The sequence below is a fragment of the Melanostigma gelatinosum genome (genome assembly GCF_949748355.1).
Source record: "Melanostigma gelatinosum genome assembly, chromosome: 15".
Taxonomy (NCBI): Eukaryota; Metazoa; Chordata; class Actinopteri; order Perciformes; family Zoarcidae; genus Melanostigma; species Melanostigma gelatinosum.
This window is the reverse complement of record NC_136648.1, coordinates 10,397,416-10,422,002: the sequence shown is the minus strand read 5'-3', so window position 1 is coordinate 10,422,002 and position 24,587 is coordinate 10,397,416. Positions and strand designations below refer to the sequence as shown.

The following is a 24,587-nucleotide window of genomic DNA, read 5'->3' as shown; positions in this document are numbered from 1 at the left end:
CGTGTAGAAGCTAAAGAAGACAGAGTTAGCTTTGTGGTGACCAAAAACAGAGCTAAACGGACAATTGCCAGGTCAGCATCAATGATTCGCAATTGACGGTTAAAAAAAAACATTCTCCAAAAGAAAATGTTTTCTCAAATGAAACGTTTACTGAATTTTCTATCCGTTTTTGGATTTAAAAAAAGATCTGCACACTGTATTAGAAGCTCCCAGCAATTTTATTTTTGCAATGTTTCAATCTCACAGAGATCTCCGTCAGGTATTATTAAAATGTAAAACAAGTACCTGTGTTTTTGACCAGCTTTTCTGTTAAAATTGTTTTCATATTTCTGAAATCCCGCCAAATGTTGACAAAAGCAGCCCAAATTTCCTCTCCCACCCAACTTAATCACAACTAGTCCAAATGGGCAGAAACCAACCCAAATTGGGAACACCGGCTCCATGTATGTATATCTACGGCATGCGTAGACAGGCTGCTATGGTAAGTTACAACAGGATGTCTTTCTGGGGAACAAACTCACAGCAAACGTCATTATAAGCGTCGTCTGTTTTTGATGTAAAAACATCAAATCAAAGCTCAGGAATAGTCTGACTTCAATATGGGGTCATCTGCCCAAAACGTATGTTGTTGTTAACACACACACACACAATAAGCCGAGGGAGGATGCCTGGTACACTTGTGGTGAGCGTCCTACATCTGGGGACATCCTGACACCAAACATAAGCTTGTAATCACACTCAGTCCTCTGGGACTAATTCACAAAACATGATTACCAAGATTTTTCCACTCTCGGTTTTAGTCTGTTTTTTGACATTTTGTGCAAGGAATGTTTTTTAGTCTTCCATGTGCAACAGGCTAGTCATCAACAAAGCATTATGGAAAGAGCACCTCACTCCTGTTTCCACTGTAAAGCTGCTCTTGATTAGACGGGCTTCTGCGCCACATGGACACGTCATGGCAGCTCTCAAATGGCAACTAAACAGTAATTAGTCTTGAGGGGACGGAATCTTGAGGTTGTCATTTATTTCAGTTTGAAACAATACAACGGCCACCGGACCATAACTCCAGCGCATGTCATTCAATGTTAAGGCAGATATCAATTTAACATATCGCTGAATATGATTCAAGTAGGCGCACAGCAAACGCAACAGGAAGAAGTATAGGAATAAAAAGGTCGACAGGACTTCAAACAAGAAAAAGGAATTTGAACAAACTGCAACAATACATGAAATGAATTCTAGACTGTGGACAGGAAGCTCTCAGGAATGCTCTCATACTATAATGTGTATAATGCCTTCAATAAGTCAGTGGGACATCGCACCACACAGAAACTGATAAATAAACGGGTAAGAGAGCAAAGCTGAGACTAAATGTACAAACTGCTTGCTGTTTCACCAGGCATCAGAAGAAAGTTGTGCATTAAAGTGAGTAAGAGAGCATATCGAGCTCTTATTACCGTAAACCTTATACTTGTGGAAGTTATGGTCCAGGTCAGACATGCAAAGACAAAGAAAAGGTTTAGTTGCAATAAATCCTATGAGATCCATATGGCTGCTTGTCTTGCATATTTCAATGTAAAGAGGAAGAGAGAAAGGAACAAAATCGGCTCATTTGAAAGCCTCTATAGGTTCTGAAGCGCTGGACTGGATTAACAACCGGGGTCCATCGTGAACGGCCTTGTTTGGGAGCATTCACAGTGTTATGGTGCATTATGACACATCACTGATGAAAAGAAGCCTCTTCCACCACTATCCGCAATCCAAGTGATGTGTTGTTTGTGTAATACTGCTCAGAAAGATACGTCTTCTAGAACATTTTAACTGTAACTCTGCCACTAGAATTAGACCTTCAGGGGACTCCTGTCTTGATTACAATGAACTATTTTGGGTAAAATTTTGGAAAGCTGTGTACTGTAACCTACAAATTGGTTCATGTAATGGGCGCTACGCTATTAACCTGATGCCTTAATGCACAACAGAATCACCGCTGCCATTAAGCTAAATTCAAACCAGACGTGCACTTGGCGTTGTTATGTCAATTTAAAACGCTATACTTCCTCAGGCAAGAGGTGGTGTTTGCATGATCCTTTCATTCATGTGTTAAACAGAAAGTAGTGACAGATGATGGTGGAAAAGGAAGTGTGCAAACAGCAAAGTCCTTTGGACAGACAGAACTACTCCCAACAATAAACTTGTTTAAAGTAAAAAAAGTACCCATGCAGTTCCTTCACCCCTCCCCCTCTCTGTTTCTGGTCTGTAGTCATTCCAATCACTTCGGTGCTTTTTTTTCTTCCGTCCAGTTTCAGGGTATGGAACAGTATCCTCCACATGCCCGGCCACTGCCCTGCTCCTGTTCAACCAGACGGACCTTCTGACCCTGGCTTTCACTCTCCCAGAGCCCCGGGGTCTGGAGGATCTTCTCCACAAGCTCCTCAAAGGCACACTGGACGCCATCTTTGGTCTTTGCACTGGCCTCTGTACAAAGGAAAGAGGGTTACCAAGATGTATAAGATCAGCTACAAAAAAAGAAAACTGGTACCACACTTTCCAAAATGTTACAAAAAAAAAACCCCACGACATGTCAGCTTTTAAATCCCAAACAGAGCCAAACAGCCTTCTTTTTACATTACAGTCACTAATGATAGAGATTTTAAAATACCCATGTGTTGACAAATATGACATATAAAGTATGACATGACTTCATTTAAGGAGCCGTGGGGTGAATACATCCTCACAGCGGATCAAATCCAGGACATCTTCTTGCCCAGCCCTTTTCAAAACCCCGTAATTTAGCCCGTTCTAAAATGGAAACTCCATAAACGTCAACGAAATTTCCCAGAGAGGGGCAGATTGGAGATGAGAATCAGCAGCACATGTAGACATGGATGGGATAAATGAAAGCCCGCTTGATTTTAATCATAATGCAGTTCTTCTGGAGCGGCCGCATCTTTCAGTCTCGGTAATGCCAAAGCAGTATAAACAACGCAACAAACCCAAACTAAACGCACGACTTACTAAGTGATGTCTTTCATGTTCCAGCTACGCAAAAATACCGTTCTGACTTTCAAGTACAGTACGGTAGGTTTTAGTGGCTCGACACAGGAAGTTACACGTCACGGCTCCATGAGTTTAAGTGACCACGTCTGATTCGGACTCTTACCAATAAAAAGCATGGAGTGTTTCCGAGCAAATTTCAGCCCCTCATTTCTGTCCACTTCATGGTCGTCCTGAAAAACAAAAAGACATCCTATGTGCTTTTTCTCTATGCGGAAGACACACGGTAAAGGATGAAACACCAAAGGGAATAACACCAATGGACGGTGAACACATTTATTAAACATTTACAGGATTTCCAGGTGTTGTACGAGTCAAACCGGCACAAACAGGACTCACCCGGTCGATTTTGTTTCCGACGAGCATCTTTACGATGTCATTGCGTGTCGTGTAGGTTTCCAGTTCATTCAGCCAGTTTTCGAGCTTTGTGAAAGTCTCACGCTTCGTGACGTCATATACTGTCAAAAGCAAGCAAAAAGAGAAAAACGAGTTCATGGGAATATTTGAGTGTAATTACATCTTTGTGAAATCAATCGCTCATTTTAACAGGACGCTGCAGCTATCTGACGGCCGCCGATTTAGTTTTTATCCAAAGTCACTTACAGGATAATGTGTAATGAGTAAGTGCTACAAAAAGTGGAGAGTGGATGTGATTATTTTACTGGAGAGAGAACATCGCCTCTAGGTCTGGAGGTGAACATGTGGCTTTAAAAGCATTGCTGTTTACCGAGTATGACTCCCTGTGCACCGCGGTAGTAGCTGGGCGTCAGGGTGCGAAACCTTTCCTGTCCGGCGGTGTCCTGCAAAAGTAAAAAGACACACAAAGCATCCATGACACACCAAGCTTCAGAGCAACAGGTACACTAGCCAGCGTCCCCTTTCACAGACTCTGACTTTAACAAGTGTTCCCGATGAATCGGCAAGGTTTCAGGACTGTCCCGCAGTGGAATCGGCCATTGATTGAGAACTCCGCACAGATATTCTGCTTGAGGGAATTCTTACTCAGAACGCTGTTAACATGTTACATTTCCATGCATTATGAAATGTATGCAATTATTTTCTAGTAGTATATTTCTAGAAGTATTTTGAGACCTGGCATGTATTTGGGCCTAGGTTATGGCCTCACCATGTATGTTGTGTTTTCATTGGACATTTAAGCACCACGTAAGGAAGTTTAATCAGTTTTTCAGTTTCTTTCAGTGACTCCGTCTCTGCAATGTCGCCATCTTGTGGAGAAAGCCTGTAGTTCATCATGTTTTTCCTGACAACAAAGAATAAACTACAGACAACACCTAAGCCGGACTTCAGCCTTACCCATATGGCGAGCTTTGCTTTGTTCCCATCTATTGAGAGCGTCTTTACTTTGAAATCCACACCTGATCGGTCACGAGAGAAAGAGAGGCGAGAGAGAGAAACGGGTCCATGTTAAAAACATCAGAAGCTTCCATACATCTGTGTATACATACGTTTATACAAGTCTGTGTGCGAGTAAGTTAAAAACCTATCGTCGCAGACTGGTCTGGGTCAAAGGTATCTTCTGTGAACCTCAGGAGGAGACTGTTTGGGGAGATTAACAGCATGGAAATAAGCAGCATACAGTATAATAGGCTTTTGTGGGTAACAACAACTATACAGTTTATGTTGATAATTAACAGATGATGAGCAGCAGCAAACAAAATACCGGTGAACATGTTTTTTAAACTGCCTCTGTGACGTTGACGTTATTAGTCACCTTAATGGTCAACTTGTTACCAGTAAGTATTTGGCCTAAACTCAACAACACTACCGGCTAGCTGTAGCAACAACTGCTGAGCAACTGGGGAATAAACTTACATAACTAGGAGAATGTCAACATTCACGACAGGCTAACAGCTAACAGCGAGCTACAAACACACAGACACACACCTGGACTTTCCGACTCCGCTTTCGCCAATTATCAACAGCTTCAGAGTCGTCAGCACGTCGTCCTCCATATTCATGTAGGAGCTAGTCTGACTTTGCACTTTGCGGCGCTTTTTAACGGTGAATTTCACTTGTTGTTTTAGAGCAGCAGGCGGCTAAGCGGCTCCGACGACAGCCTGCTGGGGACGCAACTTCCGCCCGGCCTGCCACGCGTGACGTCACGGAGGTTCATCACGAGGTTTGAAATGAAATAAAACAAAAAATGAATAATACGTCAGTATGTTATTGTGTTATTATATTATTGTAGACTTGACGTGGGACATCAATAGAGATGAATAGAGTTTTGTTTAAATTCAATTCATTTCATTTAGTTTAATGAAAAATGTACGAGATCATTTACAAAATTACAAAAATGATACAATGTTTTACAATCATGAAATAAATGTGTTTTATTTTATCAGGAGGTTACATTGCGGATTTGTAAAAAGTAAGTTCCGTGACATATTGCTAAAATGTTTTCACGTGGCTTCTATTTTGTCCACTGACTTTAAATACCTAAAACATTTACACTAAATGTGGTTTTGTGTTCATGGTTTGTATATTTTAAACAAAGCCACATATTCATTTGCTAATGTGGGCCACTTTACCCTGAAGCAGAGGTGGGTGGGGGATTAGAGGGAAGTCTACCATAGAAAATTACTCTCAAGTAAATACAGATCCACATTATAATAGGCCTTTGTTCTGTGCCTTTGCTACATTTCATCAATCTTCAAGGGCCCAAAAGTTGAATGTTCCCTCACCCATGAGAAGGAATCACCTGGGGCTTAAGCAAAAGGAAACCATTGACAGTAAGTATTGAAAAGGGACCAGTGAACCGTACTACACCAACTGTTCTACAATAGAGTCTTTGACCGAGGCCCTCCTCAAACCTCATCAGTCTCTGTTCATTGCAGAGTAGCCAACCCTGTTATTATGCAAATGTCATCGAATGAAGGAGCAGAAAAGAGTCTGCAGCATAATAAATACAGCTGGTTGTGAATCCTCACAGCATCTCTAATGTTGAAATTCATGAGAAAGGAGCAGCTCTTCTATATCCCCCAAAGAAGTTAGTTTTTTGTTGCAGCTATGGCCAGACTCCGCACAGATTGCATAGAGAGACCTCTAAGCATCTGTTATGAGATGATGGGTCATTTTATCGGTTCCCATCCCTGGTGGTTCTTGATCGCCCCACTTATTCTCTCGGCGAGTCTGGGGAGCGGATTCTATCTCCTGGAGGACAGAATGTCAAACGATATCGAAGAGCAGTTCACACCTGTCGACGGACAAGCCAAGCTGGAGAGGAAATACATCCAAGAAACTTTTCCAAGAAACAATTCCACGTTTTCACGTTTACGACTGAGCACGGATGGGAATTATGCGACTCTCATAGCTGCGAGTGAGAGGAACATTCTGACTGCGGAGTCACTCCAGCACATCCTAGACTTGGACTTTAAAGTTAGGAGTATGGTAGTGCATTTTGACAACCGGTCATTTGAATATGCGGATGTTTGTGCTGAGGTGATGGGATCCTGCACCTCTAATGACATTTTAGATATTATTGAACACAGTGCAGACAATATAGATACAGTCAATTTGACATATCCGTGGTATTACTCTGATTTTAGGAATATTCCTTTATATTTAAGTCTGGGGAGCGTGAAAGTGCACGAGGGGAGCTCGGCTGTTGAAAGCGCTAAAGCCATACAGGTCCATTACTACTTACGTGAGGACAACAAAACAAAGACTGACCTTTGGTTGGAAAGCTTCATTGATTTGGTCTCAAACAAATCCTCAACTTCCATTCAGGTAAGCAGAACTTTAACATGTTCTTTTTTTTAAATGAACAGCTTTTTGTTTAATTAATTAGCTTCTATTAAATGTGTTATTCATCTTTTCAAGGTGTCATACTCCACCTCCATGTCAATGCAGTGGGAATTTAGAAAATCTCCCGCATCCGTCATCGATTTATTCTCCATCACCTATGCCACTGCCATCACATTTTCAATCATTTCATGTTGGAGGTTGGTAGAACATCTGCTGAACATGTTACGAGATGGATTCTGTACGCATGGCTCTTTCTGATCTCAGCTTTTCTTTTAGGTTGGACAACGTGAGGACGAAGGTGTGGGTGGCCTCCTGTGGGGTGCTCTCCACGGGTCTGGCAGTCCTGAGCGCTTTTGGTGCCCTGTTGTTGCTGGATCAACCTTTTGTCATGACAGTGGCCTCCTGTCCTTTCATGATACTAGGTAGGTTCTGTTCAACAGCCAGGTCCATGAGGTCCCATTGTCCAAGGAAGAATCAAAGTCATAGAGAACCCTCAAAACCAATATAACTTCCTGTTAACCTAAAAAGTAAAACATACTACATTGACATGGCATTCTAATGAATTTCCTTTTTGGTGTTAGCATTTTTCAGACCAGATGTATTGTCATTCGAATCTTGACTTCTGATTATGTACATTATACTTATTTTCATGTCACACAACCATTGCCGGATTAACCAGTTTGGGGCCCCCTGGGTAAACATTTGTTGTTGGGCCCCTAAAAACCAAAAGTAATGCAGAAGTAATTTGCACAGTGAGGGATTACACAACTCCAGTTCAAAAGTCTTCCAATTAATTGTCATGATGAACGGAAATTAATGAAAAACAATGGCTGCTGCTGCATTGAACAGATGTACAATCATACATCCTGCATTTAAAAAGCGTCAACAAAAACAAAAAAGTCGACACATCATTTGTAGTTAAAGAATTTTCAAACACGGTGGTATAGTCCTTCATAAGATCTTGACAAAGGCTTTTCAAAAAGTCACAAGATAAGGCCCCACCTCAGTTTATTGTGTACTTTAGCGGCGCGAATTCCCAAATATTAGCTCTCTCTCCTCTGACCTTCTACCTCAAGGTATTGGACTGGATGATATGTTCATCATGATCTCGTGCTGGCAGAGGACCCGCGTTCTGGACAACGTCCCCGACCGGCTGGCCGACACCTACAAGGACGCTGCCGTCTCCATCTCCATCACCACCGTGACCGACGCTCTGGCTCTCTTCCTGGGCTACAGCTCGCCCTTTGGTTCAGTCCGGTCCTTCTGCCTCTACTCTGGGGTTTCTATCTGCTTCTGCTATCTGTACAGCATCACATTCCTGGGGGCGTGTATGGCTTTGAACGGACAGAGAGAGGCAGAGAACAAGCACTGGTTCACCTGTGCCAAAATCCCAGAAGATTTACCATCCGGGAGTTCAAACGCCTTCAGTATGTGCTGTGTTGGGGGGAGCTACGATAGAATCACTGAGAAAGAGGACACGGAGCCCTTGAGTCTCATGTTTGAGCGGTTCTATGGCCCATTTCTGACCCACAAATTGACAAAAGCGTGTGTTTTTGTCTTTTACGCAGGCTATTTAGCTGTTAGTGTCTATGGTTGTTCAATCTTAAAGGAGGGACTTGACATCAGGAATCTGGCTTTGGATGATTCCTACATCGTCGATTACTACAACAATCAAAGGCAACACTTCTCTGAATATAGCTACAACACGATGGTAGCAGTGAAGCATCCCTTCCGGTACTGGGATGAAGATGAACAGAAGCATCTGCGTTCCTGCATTTCAAATTTTGCGAGTTTAAACTTTGTGAATGGGACCTTTGCTTGGTTTCTTTCCTTTCTACAGTACGCAAATGCAACCAATCTCAACATAGGTTCTCAAGAGGCTTTCCAAACACATCTGCCACATTTCTTAGACCTCAATTCCATGTTCAAACAAGACATCAACTTCACCGCAGACAATAAGATTCAGGCCTCTCGCTTTTTTATCCAGACGCTGAACAACACAACAACGAAGGACTTGATGATTGGACTCAGGACAACAGCAGAGGAGTGTCCAGTAGAGCTCCTGGTGTACCACCCTGCTTTCATCTACTTTGACCAGTATACCGTCATTATGGACAACACCATTCAAACTATCCTGGTGGCTGTGATTGTGATGCTGGTCGTCTCGCTTATCCTGATACCCAATCCTCTTTGTTCCCTGTGGGTGGCTTTTGCGGTTTGTTCAGTCATTGTTGGCGTGACAGGCTTCATGGCGCTGTGGGGTGTAAACCTGGACTCCATCTCTATGATCAACCTGGTCATGTGCGTTGGTTTTTCGGTGGACTTCTCAGCACATATTTCTTACTCTTTTGTCTCCAGCTCCAAGAGTGACGTCAACGAGAAAGCCGTGGATGCTTTGGCCCATTTAGGCTATCCGATACTGCAAGGAGCACTGTCCACTATTTTAGGTGTGGTGGCGCTGTCCATGTCTGGGAGTTACATCTTTCGGACGTTCTTCAAGATTGTGTTTCTCGTGATTACATTTGGGCTGCTCCACGGCTTAGTGTTCATTCCAGTGTTTCTGACTCTGGTTGGGGCCTGTGGGAAGTGGCGTTGAAGTGGGGATCAGGGGTGTAAATATAGAGAGTGCAGGCATTGCGGTTGCACCGGGGCCTGTGGTGGCGGGTCCACTATCATACTGTTGGGCAAAGAGTAGGCCCCTGCGAGTGATTCAGAAATACACCGTTCACAGAAGAATGATGAATAATCTTTTTTAAAACTGTTCAATAAATGAATAATTTCTTATTTTCCTTGGTATTTTTGTCATATAGAGAAATGCAATTATGATTTCTGGGTAATATGTATGCTCATATTGTCGTTTAAATTGTAATTCCACCGTTTGGCCACTATGTAAATTTGCTCCAAAGCTGTAGTGCTCAATCTACACAGATATTGGACCAATCAAATTACAGTGCTGATGACACCATCAATAAAATGCAAAAATCCACGTGCCATAGAGGCACTATCATGGTGGGAAGTTTCTTCTTTCTAGTAATTACAATTTTGCACAAAGCACACAAGTCAAAATACACACCAAGGAAATACTACAGATTTTGTAGTATCATAGTAAAATCATTTGTTTTGACTTCAGTTCGAGTTTAATAATTATTTTGTGATTTTCGTGTCGATCAAGTGTCGAACTAAACAATAGAATGATTCGTTAATCTATTGTGTTTCGACATGTCAAACCATTTTGTCTAATTTGTAACAGAGCCATGTGCTGCCTTATTTTATGAAACAATAAATCTTAAGAACATTTTGACTCACAGACCGAACACAAAAAAAAATCACACATTTTTATTTGGGCTTCTTTTTATTTATCTCAGCTCAACAATCATTCATTAACCACATCCATGGCATTGTTGAGAGATTGTGTCAATCAACAGCAGAGAGCCATTCATCAACAGTATTCAGCATAAAAGCATCATTATACATCTATATACAATGTTCTCGTTACATCCCAATCATATATACAGCTAAACATGGATAAAAGGCCAATAAACTGAAGGAATTGCATCTCAATTCCAATCAAAAAACTGAAAATGTAACAACATGAAGCACATATGCTGGTGGTAATCTTAACATGAGTTACACTTTCAATTAAATGTTAAAAAAAAGATAAAATATGGATTTCATACACTGCTGCTGAAAATTCACTTGAAAATTGGAACATTTTAAGATCCATAACTGCATGTCTCATTTACAATTAGACATACAATTAGACACTTCCTTTATACAGAGAGCCAGTAGGCATTGAAGATTGGCATCTTTCTTCCACTGCACACAACGTGTGGAAACATAAAGGTAGAGAGCACGAGATGTGAGACATCTCTCTGCTTTGATATAATGACAAAGGAGACACCGGCGGACAATAACTGATAACTGGCCTTGTTGTTTGTCTGAACAATCTAAAGATTCGAATCTTTCACAAATTACAAGACGAACACAGCTTGTATTTGTTGCATGCTTTGTGAGGCCGAGCATCAGTAATTGTTCCGTCTGTACACGCAGCATGAATGCAATAAATTACATGGAGAGAAACAAGTGCATTTTCAATTCTTACACCTGCATTACCCAAAGTGCCGAATTCAACTTTATATGCTACATCTAACAGTACATTCCCCAAAAGGCCACCATTCAAGATAAGTAACAGGGACATATGCAGAGGGGGAGAGGCGAGTGTAGATACATACATGTGATCCTCAGATGGAAAGTCAAAGAGCTGCACGACATTGTGACACTTCTTGGTGCTTAGTTAAGAGAAGAAGTAGAGAGTGTCACCTGACCTGGAAGACGTATACTAGAAAAATAACATATGAACACAAACCCGGGAGGACAAGTGACAAATAGGAGTTGAGATTTAGTTAAAGTTTTATTACAATTGCGCGGCAGCTCTTTGGGCTAAAGATCAGCAATTCCCATCGACGGGTCCAAACAGACCTGGCTCAACAGATTTCAAACTAATTCCAACAATTAACACCATGTATCATGCTGCTTTTCTGTTACAATTACATTCATGTATTACTTCCTCCCAGCAACTGATTGAGTGACCTGAGCAACATACTTCACATTTAACCTGTTAACCTGTGACACAGGGAAGCTTTGTTTGCCACATGACAGAACTACCTATCTGGGAATATTGATGAGATTACACGAAGGGCACAGCGTGAGGATATGACATAGTCCCACATGAGCACTTATCAAGAGACCATGACTTCTCAGATTCACTGCTCATGAATTGAGTGCGTCCCTCCTTCCAAACAAACCTGACCCCCTTCCCCCCTGTTGCTACCCTCTTGATTGTTGCTGTGCTTGCAAGTTTCATCTGGCCTCCAGGGCCTTGCCCTCCAGGACCAGCTGAATCTCTTTGGCATCCAGAGTCTCATACATGAGCAGAGCATCTGCCAGGTTTTTGTGCTCCTTGGTATGAGACTTCAGCAGGGCTTTGGCACGCTCATACGACTCCTGGAGACAGCGAGAGAAAAGATGGTAAGAAACAAAAAAAGGTTTTACAAGGCTGGTTGGATTTGGAGTTTTTGGTTCAGCTTCAAAAACATCACACAGACCTTCAATAATACTCTGATTTCATGCTCCACAGCTGCTTGTGTCTCCGGGCTCTGGGCTGTCATGTCAGTATAGGTCATCACACCCAACTGGGAGACAGGAAGGGGGGGGGGGGGGGGGGGGAAGAAAGGGTTTTTTAAGGAGTAGAGAACTGCTTTCTGAACAAATCATCTCTAGTATAGTTTACACTGAGAAATGTAACGCAAAGTCTGTCACTTAGTTATTGCTGGAGCTGAACCGGAGCTTACCTTTCCACACATTCCAAATCGGGTCACCATCATTTTAGCAATCTTCGTGGCACCATCGAAGTCGCTTGATGCACCTGGAGAAGAAGACATATTGAGACTTCCAACCAGCCAACCACATTCCTTCATGTTAGAGAATCAGCAGTTCCCTCCACTTTACCCCTTATGTCCAAACATGTTTTTGGGAACTCTCGTCTTACTGGTTGTTATGAAGTCATGGCCAAATATAATCTCCTCTGCTACCCGGCCGCCCATGCTGACGTCCATCTGGGCCAGCAGCTCAGAGAGAGTCTCACTCCAGCGATCGTTCTCTGGGAGCATGGACACCTGACGAGATACATTGAAAAAGACTGAGAGGAGGAATGAAAAAATGAAAGGGATGAGAGGATGTACGCAGTTTAAAGTAAGGACAGTTTGCACCGGACCTGGTATTCAGAACCTAATATGCAGAGTTTAACCGTTTAGTTTGGAAGCTCACGGTTTCCTTACATGTCCCAGACTGTGGCCTCTGGGCATGATGGTGGCCTTGTTAATGGGCATGGCATCTTTGGTGTAGTAAGCCACGATGGCATGGCCCGATTCGTGGTACGCTGTGATGAGCTTGTTTTTCTTGTCTATTTCTGCACTTCTTCTCTCAGGGCCTTGGAGAAAAGAAAAGACGGTATGAATTTAATTATTTTATAGCGACAGTCTCAAAATTACTTTTATTACAGTGAAAGGAAGACTTTGCCATGCAAGATGAGAGAGGAAAAAAAAAAAAAAAAAAAAAATCAGGATAAGGTTTAGTAGAAAGATCACTCACCCATGAGGATTTTGTCTTTCGCAAACTCCAGCTCCTTCAGGGTGACCATGTCTTTGCCATCAACTGCTGCCTTCAGGGCAGCCTGGTTGACCAGATTTTCCAGGTCAGCGCCAGAGAAGCCCACTGTGCCCCGGGCAATGATATTGGCCTCAATAGCTGCAAGAGATAACACGCAACATCAAACAACAGGCCTCAGACCGGGTCAGTAAAGGAGGCAAACATTCAGCCTATGATGGCAATGAGGCTGATCGCACACCTGGATCCACTTTAATCTTCTTCAGATACCAGTTGATGATCTCCGTGCGTCCTTTCACGTCTGGTTTGGGTACAGTCACCTGCATGTCAAAACGTCCTGGGCGGATCAGGGCACTAAAAAAAAAAAAAGATCAGCTGGTTAGAAAAGGGCTGATATCGTGTCGGCATCTGGGTCACTGCATCCAAAACGGCCTCGGGGTTGGAGTCCAGTCTCAGTTATTATCAAGGAAAGCTGGGCATGAATGTGCGTTGTAAGCTCTGACATGTTCACAGGCTACGTATAGCAAGAGACACAGAGGCAAACGTACTTATCCAAAGCTTCTGGGAAGTTGGTTGCTCCAATGATGATCACGCCTTCATTTGGTTTAAACCTACAAAATAATTGCACAATAATATGCAAGTCAGTGTCTGCAATGCAGCAGCTCTCCTCTTGCTTTCTGGTCTTTATTATCTGTAGGTGAAGAAGTCAACTGCGGGCCACACTTATTAAAGTCCTGCGACAGCCACAGATGACAGATTTGGTTTTTTTTGTCTGCAACTGAACTGTAAAAATGCAACAGATACATTTAGAGATTACCCGTCCATCTCTGCAAGTAGTTGGTTGATAGTCTGTCTGGAGTAAGGGTGCATGGGAGACTCAATCCTTTTCCCTCCCACACTGTCCAGTTCATCAATGAAGACCACACAGGGAGCGTTGCCTTTGGCCTCCCCTACAAAACAGGAATGTTAGAAACAAATGTAAAGATCAACACATGTGTACCACAATATTCAGCAACAATTATCATTGGAGAATACTGAAACTGCATTGCTGGCTTTTGTGTGTGTGTGTGTGTGTGTGTGTGTGTGTGTGTGTGTGTGTGTGAGTGAGTGAGATTTTAAAAATGTGGAAAATTTAAATTGGTGTTTCTACTCAAATGTAGGATTGAGTAGATAACAGTTTAAAAGCATGAAGAAGTGTGAAAATGGGTTAAATTTAAAGCTTCACTTTGATCACTTGAACGAGGAAAATGTCCCAGAAAACATTGAATATTTGTGAAAGTATGGACGGTTTGACAAAAGTAAAAGTGGGCATGTCCTAATTGAACAGAACGTTTTGATGTTTGAAAGACATTTCTGTACTGGAAGGAGAGTTAAGTATCAAAAAATAATAAATATAAATTCACACCAATTACTTTTGTTGCCACAATCATGCAGCCCTTGTATCAGTAGAGGTCAACTATACACACTAAGCAAGGAAAAACAAAAAATTCAAAAAAAACATTATTTAAATAATAATTTCAAAAAATCCCACTGAAAAGGTTCCGGATGCGGCTGGCTCCCACGCCAACAAACATCTCGTCAAATTCGGACCCGGAGGCGTAGTAGAACGGTACATCGGCCTCTCCTGCCACCGCTCTGGCCAGGAGAGTCTTCCCGGTCCCCGGAGGACCAACCAGTAGAACACCTAAAGTAGAGGAAGGGATGAGGAAGAATGAGAGAGTGATTCAAAAACAAGATCTCTGAACAGAACTGAGGAAAAATGCACTGTGAGAGATAGCGATTACCTTTTGGCAGCTTTCCTCCCAAGGCTGTGAACTTCTCTGGGTTTTTCAGGAACTCCACTACTTCCTGCAGCTCGTTCTTAGCTTCTTCTACCCCTTTGACGTGCTCAAACGTCACATTCTTCATCTGGACGGGGTCCACAGCTGAATCAAGGCCTGATATGGTTCGGAACCGTACTATCCAAAATGGTTAGATTAAAGTTCGAAATCACACTGCATGGCACGGTTAATGAACGGACAAACACGCTGCCCGTTACTGAGGATTATTTAAGAACCACGTCTGATTGCATATATATTAGTGCTTCAATACTGCAGGCTAGAATATGCTGCTGTTGTTGCCTGCAAATAGCAGACCATGGCTCAGTTATATTAAGCTTAGTTCTGTCCTTTAAAGGGTTAATACATGTTCAAGATGCATAGATTAGTTTAGCAGGCAAATGCTGGGCTTTATTATTGACATTCACATTGTGACAGATTAAAATGTCAACATATTGGAGGGGATTTCACGTGTGATATGAAATCAAAAAGCAGCTTTGGGTAGAAAAGGAGCCTTTACCCGATATGAAGGGGGTCTTGGAGATTCCATAGATCCCAACAAGAAGCAGCACCAGCAGGATTAGACGAGTCCTCCTGAGAGAGCCTGAACAGTTGGAGCACGAAAATGATCAGCATTGTTTTAATGCTTCTAATGGAACAACGGTTGTGTGACTCAATTCGAGTTTGTTTGTATTAAAACTCGCCTTGTGTGCGTTGTGTCAAGACTTGAGCTTTCAGGAAACCCTCAGCGAAGCCCCTCTTGAACGCATCCTGCTGCCCCTCGGGTACGCCCTTGTTCTTAACCAGACCGTCGAGATTTTCAACTTCTATCCCCTTGTCCCGTGTTAGGAAACCCTACGGAACAAGGTAGGACTGGTCAGCAGTATCCAGAAAGCCACAATACGCCTGAAGGTGCACAGGCTCCGCCTTTATTCTTAAGATTCCTGCATGGGCAGAACAGCTGGAGGCCCATTTTGTGTGGTCAGGCAAGTGCAGAGGCAGCTGCTGATAATTACCTAGCTAACATAGCTGCATAACTGATCATATTAGCTAACGAAATCATTTAAAAGGATATGCTAAATATAATAAGCACATTGAGCATATAGCGTTACATGCTTAAGGATTTGCATAAGCATGTGAATATCTCGGAGTACTTACCTTCATAAAAGACGGCGTGAATCCTTCAGGGTCCAGGGAGCGGTCGGCGGCTGACTGTAGTCGTCTGGTTTTGCTCTTTAAAGTTTTAAAGCCTCTGTTTGGAACCCACGCTTGAAACATGAGGTAAGATGTTTAAATAGATTAAAGAGATAACCATGTTTCCACAGCATATCATTTAACAAGATGAACATAAACATTGTGAATCTAGGCCACCACAGATAATATTGACAATTAACTGGAATATTTGTTGCTCCCTCAGTAACGCTCAGTAATGGTTGTCAAATAACATACAAACCAACTCTAGTAATGCAGTTGTAACAACTGAATGCAAAGCGTTGGATTAGTAATAAAATATCACATAGTAATCTATAGTTACCGGGCCAGTGTTGAAGCTCTGAGCAGGCAGACTGAAGAGGAGAGGGGTGCTGCCTGGAATAAGGCATGGCAGCCCACGAGAAGCCTGGGAACAGAGAACAAGGCTTAACTATCTGAGACACCCTGGGGGAATAAAGTGGCAGCAGAGGCCCTAGTTGCTTATTAAGACGGTTAACTAGTGACTAAGCTGATCAAAAAAAATTAGATGCTTTCCACCTACACGAACTATAAACTCTGCAATTCTATGCAGTCAAGTGAAACCCAATGTTAACAATTATATTTACGTAGTACTATTTCCAGTATGGGAGACCCGTTTATAACAATGATGTACACTCTCACCATGCTTATTGTAGTAAAAGGAGTGTGTAGAAAGATGCGAGGTCCTCCATGCCGTCTGTCCCCCCGATCGCAGTGGCGTCTCCTGTGGACTCAGGCGTGGGAACACACTGCTCACCAGCTCGTCCAGCTGCTGCGCTCCCAGGTCTGATAGGCCGAGCTCACGCAGGTTCCACGTGGGCTGCACAAATACATTACACCACCTTGTGTTTGACATTTGATTCATATTCCACACAAAGTTATAGTGGAACAGGTTTTTGTTAAATACGTGGACTTGGAACAGCACTGTCTCTGGACTGATGCAGCAGTTACAGATTAAATCCATTTAATGTTTACCTCTGTGCGGTGTAGCCCTGAGTCTGAGGCGTGCTCCTTGTGTTTTCTTGATTTGCGGGGGGCACTGCTGCTTCCCACTGCGCTCTTCATAGAGTGGAGGACATTGATGAGGTGGCTAAGAGGTACAGTCACCTGTGATCACATCAAACAGTGACAGTTCAACCTGCTAGCTGGTGTTACGAAGTCAACATGATGTAAATCAAGATTACACGCCAGCAGCCTAACATATCGCTCATAAACGCAGTCTCCCACCTGGCAGGTTAATGAATGCTCATCGGAACAGTTAACGTTAGGTTAACGTTAGCTAGCTTTAGGTTAAACTTATCCCAACGGTCCGCACAGTCTTTATTTAATACAACAGAAAGATAACAATATTGACAGAATGTCCTCTGACGTTAATATGAATATATTTTAAGTCATTAAATTATAACAAACTTTAGAGAACAAGCTAAGGTTAGCTTCACTTAGCTAGCAGGAGTTAAGAACCAAAACAATAACAATGCTAATGTTAGCTTGGCCGAGCGTCCCCTGCTTTCTTACCTGTGGTTGGACTGTCATTGACAAAGAAAACATATTTTATCCTCTCTGGTACACAACGGCCGTTAAGCTGCACAAGTTGAGCCTACTGTCCTTGAGAGTTAAAGGTCCGTATTTCTTTAACTTAGCTCACGGTAGCAGACATAGCAAGTGAAACCAAGAACTTCAGCGCCAGCTGAAAATAAACCCGGATGTGACCTCTATCGTGTTGTAACACATTGTAACCCTGATTAATGTTCTCCTTCTTCTGACCCAGTTTAAGTTCCGTTTGTCTATCTGCAGTTAATGTAAAACTTTAACATTATTGTTCAGCAAATTCACACCAGTCTAAACTGAGATAAATGTATGGAAGCCCATTTCCACCACTGTGAGGAAAAAATAAAGATCCTGTAAGTCATTATAATGAGATACTATCTCAAAATAATGACTTAGCATCTCATAATAATGACTTAGTATCTCATAGTAATGAGATATGTATCTACTATCTCATTATTTCGACTTACTATCTCATAATAATGACATATCTCATTGAGATAAGTCGTCATTATTATGAGACACTAAGTCATTATAATGACTTACAGGATCTTTATTTTTTCCTCACAGTGGTGGAAATGGGCTTCCATATGAATGCGAGTTAATGAACTATATTTAAAACCTATATTTCCCAGTTTATGGTTATAGCAGAAAGTAAGTATCCCCATTCATCAAGCTGTCACAGCTTTTCAGCCAATTACCTCAATTTTGAACATCAAAATCAAAGATTCACTACAATAAATGTGTTTTTCCAAAGAATGTGTTTATTGCATGTCAAAATGTGCTTCACGTACTTATGTTTAACAACTGTATATTTGAGAGCACCACACCCTTTCTGTTGGATAAATCTTAATCTTCACTGTACAGCTGACAAGAAACCAGAATGCATGTATGGATTGTCTTTTCTCTGTTTCTTCTTTATGCAAAGGTGCAATCTTTGATACTATTGCACTGATGCCGTAAAATAAATATATACTTTTACACATGAATACAATATTGGTCACCATCTATATTTGGTCTAAAAGGAAATGAACCTCAAATATTTTTATATTTCTAACAATAAATATAAAAGTTCTTAATAATCAGAAGAAAATATTGTCTGACAAAACATGAAAGAAACCTAAAAAAACAATGAAATGTACAATAAATAATGGGGAATCGCTTAAGGTCAACAGCGACTGTATAATCATGAATTCATTTCAATAAATAGTTGACTCAGTGATGTGAGTTATGTGTATATTGTGTTCCTGGTGGTCTGTGAGACATGTCATAAATAAGACCACCACCTAATGCTAAGATCACGACAACAAAGAAAATGTGCCAGCATTTACAATGCACAAATCTTCTGTTTCTTAAAACACGTAAAAAGCATCCATGAAGTCAAAATGCTACACTATATGGCAGAGTCTTACACACCTTTCTCACCATTCATTTATCTAAAGTAGTCTCGCCATTTCTACTGGAGCCTCATTATACTCCGTCTGCGAAGGGAATTGAAAAAGCCACAAAGCAACAAAAGTGCAACAATTCCATCCGAGCTTCTTGTTCTTTGATTGATGCCGACGGTTCACAGATAATTCAGGGGATTTTCCTGTGAGGGGGAAAGAGATGAAACTGAGTTTTGGTAGTTTGTAGTATGGCTATAAAGCAAAAGTAATATGTGATAATCGACCAGGACATTCGTGATCAGCGTTTTGCTCACCTTCTCCTCCGTTGTAAATAAAGCTGGACAAGCCAATGGGCAACCAGAGGCCAGAGAGCAGTCAACACCGCAGTGAGTGGAGAAAAGTTAAAAGGCCACCAAGATGGTCTCAGGAACTATAAAAATAGAAACTTGCATTAAAGCGACTGTTTGTTTTCTGATTGAATAAAACTTGGTCATAAAATGAAATATAATAAAACATGACCATATTCAGTTTGAAATAAAACTTTACAAGAACCTTTTGTGCTACAGCTAGGGAGTCCTCCTGCCTTGGCGAAGATGATCTTGACTGAAAAATTCAACAACGAAATGTAGAAATCCATCAATTAATATATAATAAATTGTCACGCAACGGTACATTTCAGTGAACACACTGTGGTGTAAAACCTCTGGTCTTTCACCTGTGACACCGCAAGCGTCTCCAGAGCGTGCAGCCTCTGCAACACCGTGACCATGTCATGCTGCAGCCGCAGCAGAGCTGTAGCTATTTGCTCATTGACGTTTCCTCTGGCAGAGCTGATTGGACGTCTGCTCTGTGACGCACAGCAGCAGGCAGCATCCACACTGGCACACCGAAGAGCGCCGCAGGCAGTCCTTGGTGACTGTGAACCTGAAACAGGAGTCACAATGCGACAGCTTAAAGGTCTAGTGTGTAGGATTTGGCAGTGAGGTTGCAGATTGAAACCAACTGAATCTTCTTCAGGATGACAAGCATGTAGGAGAACTACGTTGGCCAACGCCAGGACACAAAAGTGTTTAGCGTGCCGTTCTGGGCTACCGTAGTAACATTTACCGGCTCAGTGAAGAGGCGATTATACTCTCAAGAAAAGATACTGAATGATATTATACTCATTTCAAGTGCAACTTTTGTGGAAAACTGCTGTGTTTTAGGGTATCAGATGCCTTTAAATGCTACAGGAGGATGACATGAGTACACATCTTAGAAGAAGGCTAAATTAGGGATACAGTGTCAGTGTAAGGCTCACCTCTCCCTCTTCTTGACAAGGAGCTGTTGTGCTGGCTTGCACTCATCCCTTCTATAAGGGTAGTGTTGCTCTCAAACACTGAGGCAGCTCCTGATCCAAGTGACAGTATTTTTGATGTAGAACGCCCCTTGATAGGAAAAGAAGAGAGTCGACCACAGCTTGAACGGGCATGATTAGGTCAGAACACATTACATTTATTGTATTGTATTTACTTTGCAACTCTTTATGACTTTATTTCAAGAATGTTGATGTGCTTAAAGGGATAGTTCGTATTTTATTTGCTTTCTTACCGAGGGTTACATGAGAAAAGAAGCTCATCTAGCTCTCGGAAAGAAAGTAAATAATGATATTTCCCGCAATGTCGAAACGAATCCTTTGATGTGGTGCACACTACGGAGGAGGGACACCACACCTCTTCCATGGCCAGATGCTCCATTGAGTCACAGAATTCCTCATTATCTGAGTCTGTGGATCGCTGGTTCTTCTCAGGAAAAGCATCAGAATGACCTGCACACGGACAAAATGGTAAATTATATTGTTCTTCAATGTACAGCTACATAATAAACATTTAGCTTGTGATGTTTTCTATTTTCTTTGATAGTATTTTGCTGCTGCACCAATAACATTTTCCAAGACCGATAATTTATGCTATACATGTATAGAAAGTCTATACACACAGTGTTATAAAAACATGTGTACACATTTTGCATTATTGTGTAATCTTACCACTCGGGTGTCCATTAAAGTGCATGTAGGAGTTATACTGGGCACTGGGCTCCGTGCGACATGCGAGCTCCTCCTCCTCCACCCCGCTGTTGAGGGAGCTGTGTGTCCCGTTGGTGAAGGAGGACATGCTGGGCTCCATGCTGCTGCTGGACCCCCTAGTGTCAGACCTCCACCTCTTGTCCACCATCAGCAGCCTCGGGTTAGGCCTCCAGTCTGAGAGTGTGAGTGAGTGAGTGAGTGAGTGAGTGAGAGAGAGAGAGAGAACAACAAATGCATTCAATCAATTTACTTTCCTACACCCTTAAAATGACCTCAAGGGTGTCACATTGTGGGGGAAATGTTATTCTGAAAGAAAAAATAAAAGTGTGATGGCCAAGCGGCAACTCCTGATGCTGAAATATGAAGCCAAAAAATGCAGTTCCTCTAATGGCCACTTGAGGCCGGCTCCAAATGCGAGTCAATCCCCGTAGACCCCAATGTTACAATGGCCAACCTTACAGCAGAATTAAACATGTAAACAGCCTGCTACAAAAAATGATTTTGGTCTATATAGCTAATATACATTCATGACAACTGTAGAGCATATAGAATATCACCTGCCTAACCCTTTAAAATGATGTAAAAATACTGTTGGTTAGTGTCTAACCTCTACAACACAGCACATTTCACGGCACAAAACAGCCAACAACTTCTACTACAGATGGTACCTTTTTCCTCCTCCTCGTCTTCATCGTCTGTATTGTCTTCTTCATCCCCAGTCTCATCTTCCTCACTTTTCCTCAAATCACTACTTTCCTCATTTCTCTCGATTTCACTATTTTCTTTGCTTCCCTCTGCCTCCTCGCCACTTAGGATGCTTATGCAAGGAGCACTGCTGTCATTTTCTCCGAGGTTTTGTATATCAGCCCACAGATCCCCATAGCCTGAGCGGTGAGGGAGACACTCTTCATCAACTCTCTATCTAAGTCAATGTTGCACAATGTACATCTACACAAAGCAAAGAAATACTCACAGTTGACAGTTGAACATTGTACAGCTTCTACACTACACTTATACCACAAAGGCAACGATAAAGGGCAACAGCCAACACACTGACTAACTACAGCACATTCATACCAGATTACACAAGAACGTTTCATCTAACAATCTCATTTCTTACAGTTCCTGCAATGTAAGCCGAGGACAGTGTACACTTATCACACTTTTGTCAAATGAAAGCAACTTAAAGGAGGTTGAAATAAACGTACACAGCTACAGCGAACACCAAAGACTTGCCTTCCATTATCGGTTTGATAAACTGTTTGACCAGCTCGTCTAGTGATGAAAACACAAGTAAGACAGGCTCAGTGTTAGAAAACATGTCCTCTGTGTGACTAACGAAGATGCTTAACAGCAGTACTTGAGCAGCAGTGCTCCCCCTGGAGTGTGTTCTGCTCTTATTATGGCATCACTGGTCGTGTGCATTACCTGCATGGTTGGCAAAAGGCCTGGTGAAGGGTCTGCTGTCCACCTCATCATCTTCTTCTCCTTCTCCTTCTCTGTCTACCTCTGCGTAGAAGTTGCCAAGCTTCCCGACCAGATCGGACACTTCATCCGAGACCGGGATGGTCTCCAGAATCTGACAACACATTAATAATTCATGTTCATGCATATTCTTCCAATCCCGTTTCAAACTATTTGAAATGGTTACAATGAAGCACTTGCTTTTGCATGAAGAGGTTTGGTACAACTTTCAACAAGCCACCAGAAAACAGGTTAATTGGATGCAATTACACGTAGCAAAGGCTGACTGACTTATCTGCTGGACCATGTAATTAAAGCTGATTAAAAACAGCTGATAACTGGAGGACCGGATGCTGTGAGCTGAAAAATTCCTAATAACATTTGTAAAAGCAGTCTGTTGTTGTTTAAAAGCATCTGTCATTGTTCAACGAATTGTTCAAATACATGAAGTGAGTCCTTTTTATATTAACAAGAGCAGCTGCTCTGTGAGGCCGTACGTAACATCAACATGCTAACATGCTCACAATAACAATGTTAATGCTGATATTTAGCAAGTGTATTGTTTACCATACATTACATACACGATTATACCTGCATCTTGTTGTCCTCGTATTGTATTTCATTTTTTAGTTGTATTTGTTTTTGTTTAAAAAAAATAGGCATTGATATGTCTGGAAAATAAATGAAGTATACTATCCTAGTTTAGCATGTTAGTACGCTAACATTTTCTAATTAGCAGTAAACACAAATTGGAATTGAGGCTGATGGAATGTCAAACCAAACAACAACATTTTACCTGAACAAAGTTATTATAATTCTAAGTCATACTCATGGTGGCGCGAGAGAGAAATTTAGGGGTTCACTTAGGTCAGCATGATACATCCTCTGGGGACCAGGAATATCTGTGCAAATCTCACAGCAAACCATCAAAGAGTTGTTGGACTAACTAACTCTGGCTTTAAGATAATCAAAAATGACATGCTTCATACTCAAATAAATTGTCTTCACACAGAGTGTCTTTAACGATTCAGGAATCAGTAATCAGTGAAAAATGTTGTATTTGAGGACGTATATATATATATATATATATATATATATATATATATATATATATATATATATATATATATATATATATTATACATATAGATATATTTACTGTTTGTGAGGAGAGATGTGTACTCCAAGTTTATTAACTTTTTATTATTATGCATACTGCCTGTATTCAGCTTTAGTTTTCCTTGAAAGGACTTACCAGCTGGATGTCCTCAACATAATTCCTCATGGCTTCCTCCTTTGTCATATTTCCCAAAGAGCTCCATGTATCCCTGATAACACAAAGTCTGAGTTCAACACTTGAACCCTGAGAGGAAAGTGAACACTGAATAGCTGTTAAAAACAGGGGAAGTTACAGACATATGCAGAAATCTCACCGATCTTAATCTATTCTGTATTACTGCAGGATTATACATACTTGCAATATTGTGTGTAATATCTGGGTGTTACATTATTAAAATAAGTCATGGATTAGGAACAATGGTACAGCAGACATGTGCAGTGACTGCGCCTTTGATATAGGCTCTGAATGGACAGGGAGCGAGACTCTGATGGTAAGAATATTGGCGAGTTAGTTTGTGTGAAACAGCTGTCGGAATTTAATGGTGGAATAAAACAATCGCGTGTGCATTAAGACAACATTTTATACCATTTAGCTTTTCCACTGGTGTCCCAGAAGCCGTTGGGTCTTGGGATGTTGCAGGGCCCCGAGGTGGCCTGTTTGTAGTAACTATTGAACATCAGCATCATGTCATCAGATGGCTGGAAAGGACCTGAGAAATGAAAGAAGCAAATATACATAATATATACATAAAACATATATGTTACATGTGAGCTACAGGAGTTGTTAGACTTGAGATATGACTGATTCAGTTAATCAGCTCTTATCCTTATAGCAGCTTTATCAATAGAGGGGCAGCCAAGAGTTACAGCTCTTAAGTAGGTCGATCACCTGGAGTGTTTACGCACACACAAGGCACAGACTTCACCGTATTGCACATAACGCAAACTGAACACCGGTAAATTCACTTTCTGACT

At 41.7% G+C, this 24,587-nt stretch overlaps 4 protein-coding genes across 6 annotated transcripts in view; 1 reads left to right on the top strand and 3 right to left on the bottom strand.

Moving 5' to 3' along the window:
• Positions 1 to 1,007: 1,007 nt before the first annotated feature.
• LOC306789068 (ras-related protein Rab-18-B-like) lies at positions 1,008 to 5,141 on the bottom strand. The gene is made up of 7 exons (XM_079284840.1): positions 4,960 to 5,141; positions 4,556 to 4,611; positions 4,369 to 4,430; positions 3,782 to 3,854; positions 3,394 to 3,512; positions 3,161 to 3,227; positions 1,008 to 2,475 (listed from the first exon to the last, which is right to left on the bottom strand). Exons 1-7 carry the CDS (start codon positions 5,031 to 5,033, stop codon positions 2,303 to 2,305), a joined length of 624 nt encoding a protein of 207 aa, XP_079140966.1. The 5' UTR covers positions 5,034 to 5,141; the 3' UTR covers positions 1,008 to 2,302.
• Positions 5,142 to 6,081: 940 nt separating this feature from the next.
• ptchd3b (patched domain containing 3b) lies at positions 6,082 to 9,415 on the top strand (the record flags this gene model as incomplete). The annotated part of the gene is made up of 4 exons (XM_079284290.1): positions 6,082 to 6,801; positions 6,895 to 7,016; positions 7,096 to 7,241; positions 7,896 to 9,415. 4 exons carry the CDS (start codon positions 6,082 to 6,084, stop codon positions 9,413 to 9,415), a joined length of 2,508 nt encoding a protein of 835 aa, XP_079140416.1.
• A 752-nt stretch (positions 9,416 to 10,167) lies between these two features.
• Positions 10,168 to 17,686, bottom strand: yme1l1b (YME1-like 1b). Of its 3 annotated transcripts, none has more exons than XM_079285601.1 (18): positions 17,547 to 17,686; positions 17,007 to 17,138; positions 16,674 to 16,851; positions 16,336 to 16,419; positions 15,960 to 16,069; positions 15,506 to 15,656; positions 15,322 to 15,405; positions 14,769 to 14,942; positions 14,516 to 14,668; positions 13,802 to 13,934; positions 13,533 to 13,595; positions 13,226 to 13,338; positions 12,970 to 13,125; positions 12,657 to 12,808; positions 12,368 to 12,494; positions 12,171 to 12,244; positions 11,925 to 12,011; positions 10,168 to 11,823 (listed from the first exon to the last, which is right to left on the bottom strand). In XM_079285601.1, exons 1-18 carry the CDS (start codon positions 17,577 to 17,579, stop codon positions 11,680 to 11,682), a joined length of 2,148 nt encoding a protein of 715 aa, XP_079141727.1. In that variant the 5' UTR covers positions 17,580 to 17,686; the 3' UTR covers positions 10,168 to 11,679. The 3 variants fall into 3 exon arrangements, 2 of the variants coding, with proteins under 2 accessions (XP_079141727.1, XP_079141728.1); XM_079285602.1 differs by having other exon boundaries at positions 14,769 to 14,921; XR_013772674.1 differs by lacking the exon at positions 10,168 to 11,823 and having other exon boundaries at positions 11,949 to 12,011; positions 12,368 to 12,517.
• Positions 17,687 to 18,421: 735 nt separating this feature from the next.
• Positions 18,422 to 24,587, bottom strand: part of LOC306788967 (acyl-CoA-binding domain-containing protein 5A-like) — a 10,224-nt gene continuing 4,058 nt past the window's right edge. Inside the window, exons 5-16 of the mRNA XM_079284706.1 lie at positions 24,199 to 24,322; positions 23,749 to 23,821; positions 22,458 to 22,608; positions 22,266 to 22,304; positions 21,698 to 21,913; positions 20,991 to 21,203; positions 20,677 to 20,771; positions 20,265 to 20,391; positions 19,680 to 19,888; positions 19,517 to 19,567; positions 19,279 to 19,394; positions 18,422 to 19,167 (exon numbers count right to left, since the gene is read on the bottom strand). Of these exons, the coding sequence (XP_079140832.1) occupies positions 19,155 to 19,167; positions 19,279 to 19,394; positions 19,517 to 19,567; positions 19,680 to 19,888; positions 20,265 to 20,391; positions 20,677 to 20,771; positions 20,991 to 21,203; positions 21,698 to 21,913; positions 22,266 to 22,304; positions 22,458 to 22,608; positions 23,749 to 23,821; positions 24,199 to 24,322 (1,427 nt within the window). The 3' untranslated portion in view covers positions 18,422 to 19,154. The remainder of the gene's footprint in view (positions 19,168 to 19,278; positions 19,395 to 19,516; positions 19,568 to 19,679; positions 19,889 to 20,264; positions 20,392 to 20,676; positions 20,772 to 20,990; positions 21,204 to 21,697; positions 21,914 to 22,265; positions 22,305 to 22,457; positions 22,609 to 23,748; positions 23,822 to 24,198; positions 24,323 to 24,587) is intronic.

Bases quoted from the DNA above. Each gene is read 5' to 3' on its own strand.
- LOC306789068 (XM_079284840.1), bottom strand. From the start codon at position 5,033: ATGAATATGGAGGACGACGTGCTGACGACTCTGAAGCTGTTGATAATT. The intron at 4,612-4,959 runs GTGTGTGTCTGT...CTCCCCAAACAG, and splicing joins AGCGGAGTCGGAAAGTCCAG to TCTCCTCCTGAGGTTCACAG. The intron at 2,476-3,160 runs GTAAGAGTCCGA...TCCTTTGTACAG, and splicing joins ACACTCCATGCTTTTTATTG to AGGCCAGTGCAAAGACCAAA.
- yme1l1b (XM_079285601.1), bottom strand. From the start codon at position 17,579: ATGTTTTCTTTGTCAATGACAGTCCAACCACAG. The intron at 16,420-16,673 runs GTGAGAGTGTAC...CTCTGTTCCCAG, and splicing joins CTTTTACTACAATAAGCATG to GCTTCTCGTGGGCTGCCATG. The intron at 13,935-14,515 runs GTGGGATTTTTT...CCTGTTTTGTAG, and splicing joins CCGCATCCGGAACCTTTTCA to GGGAGGCCAAAGGCAACGCT.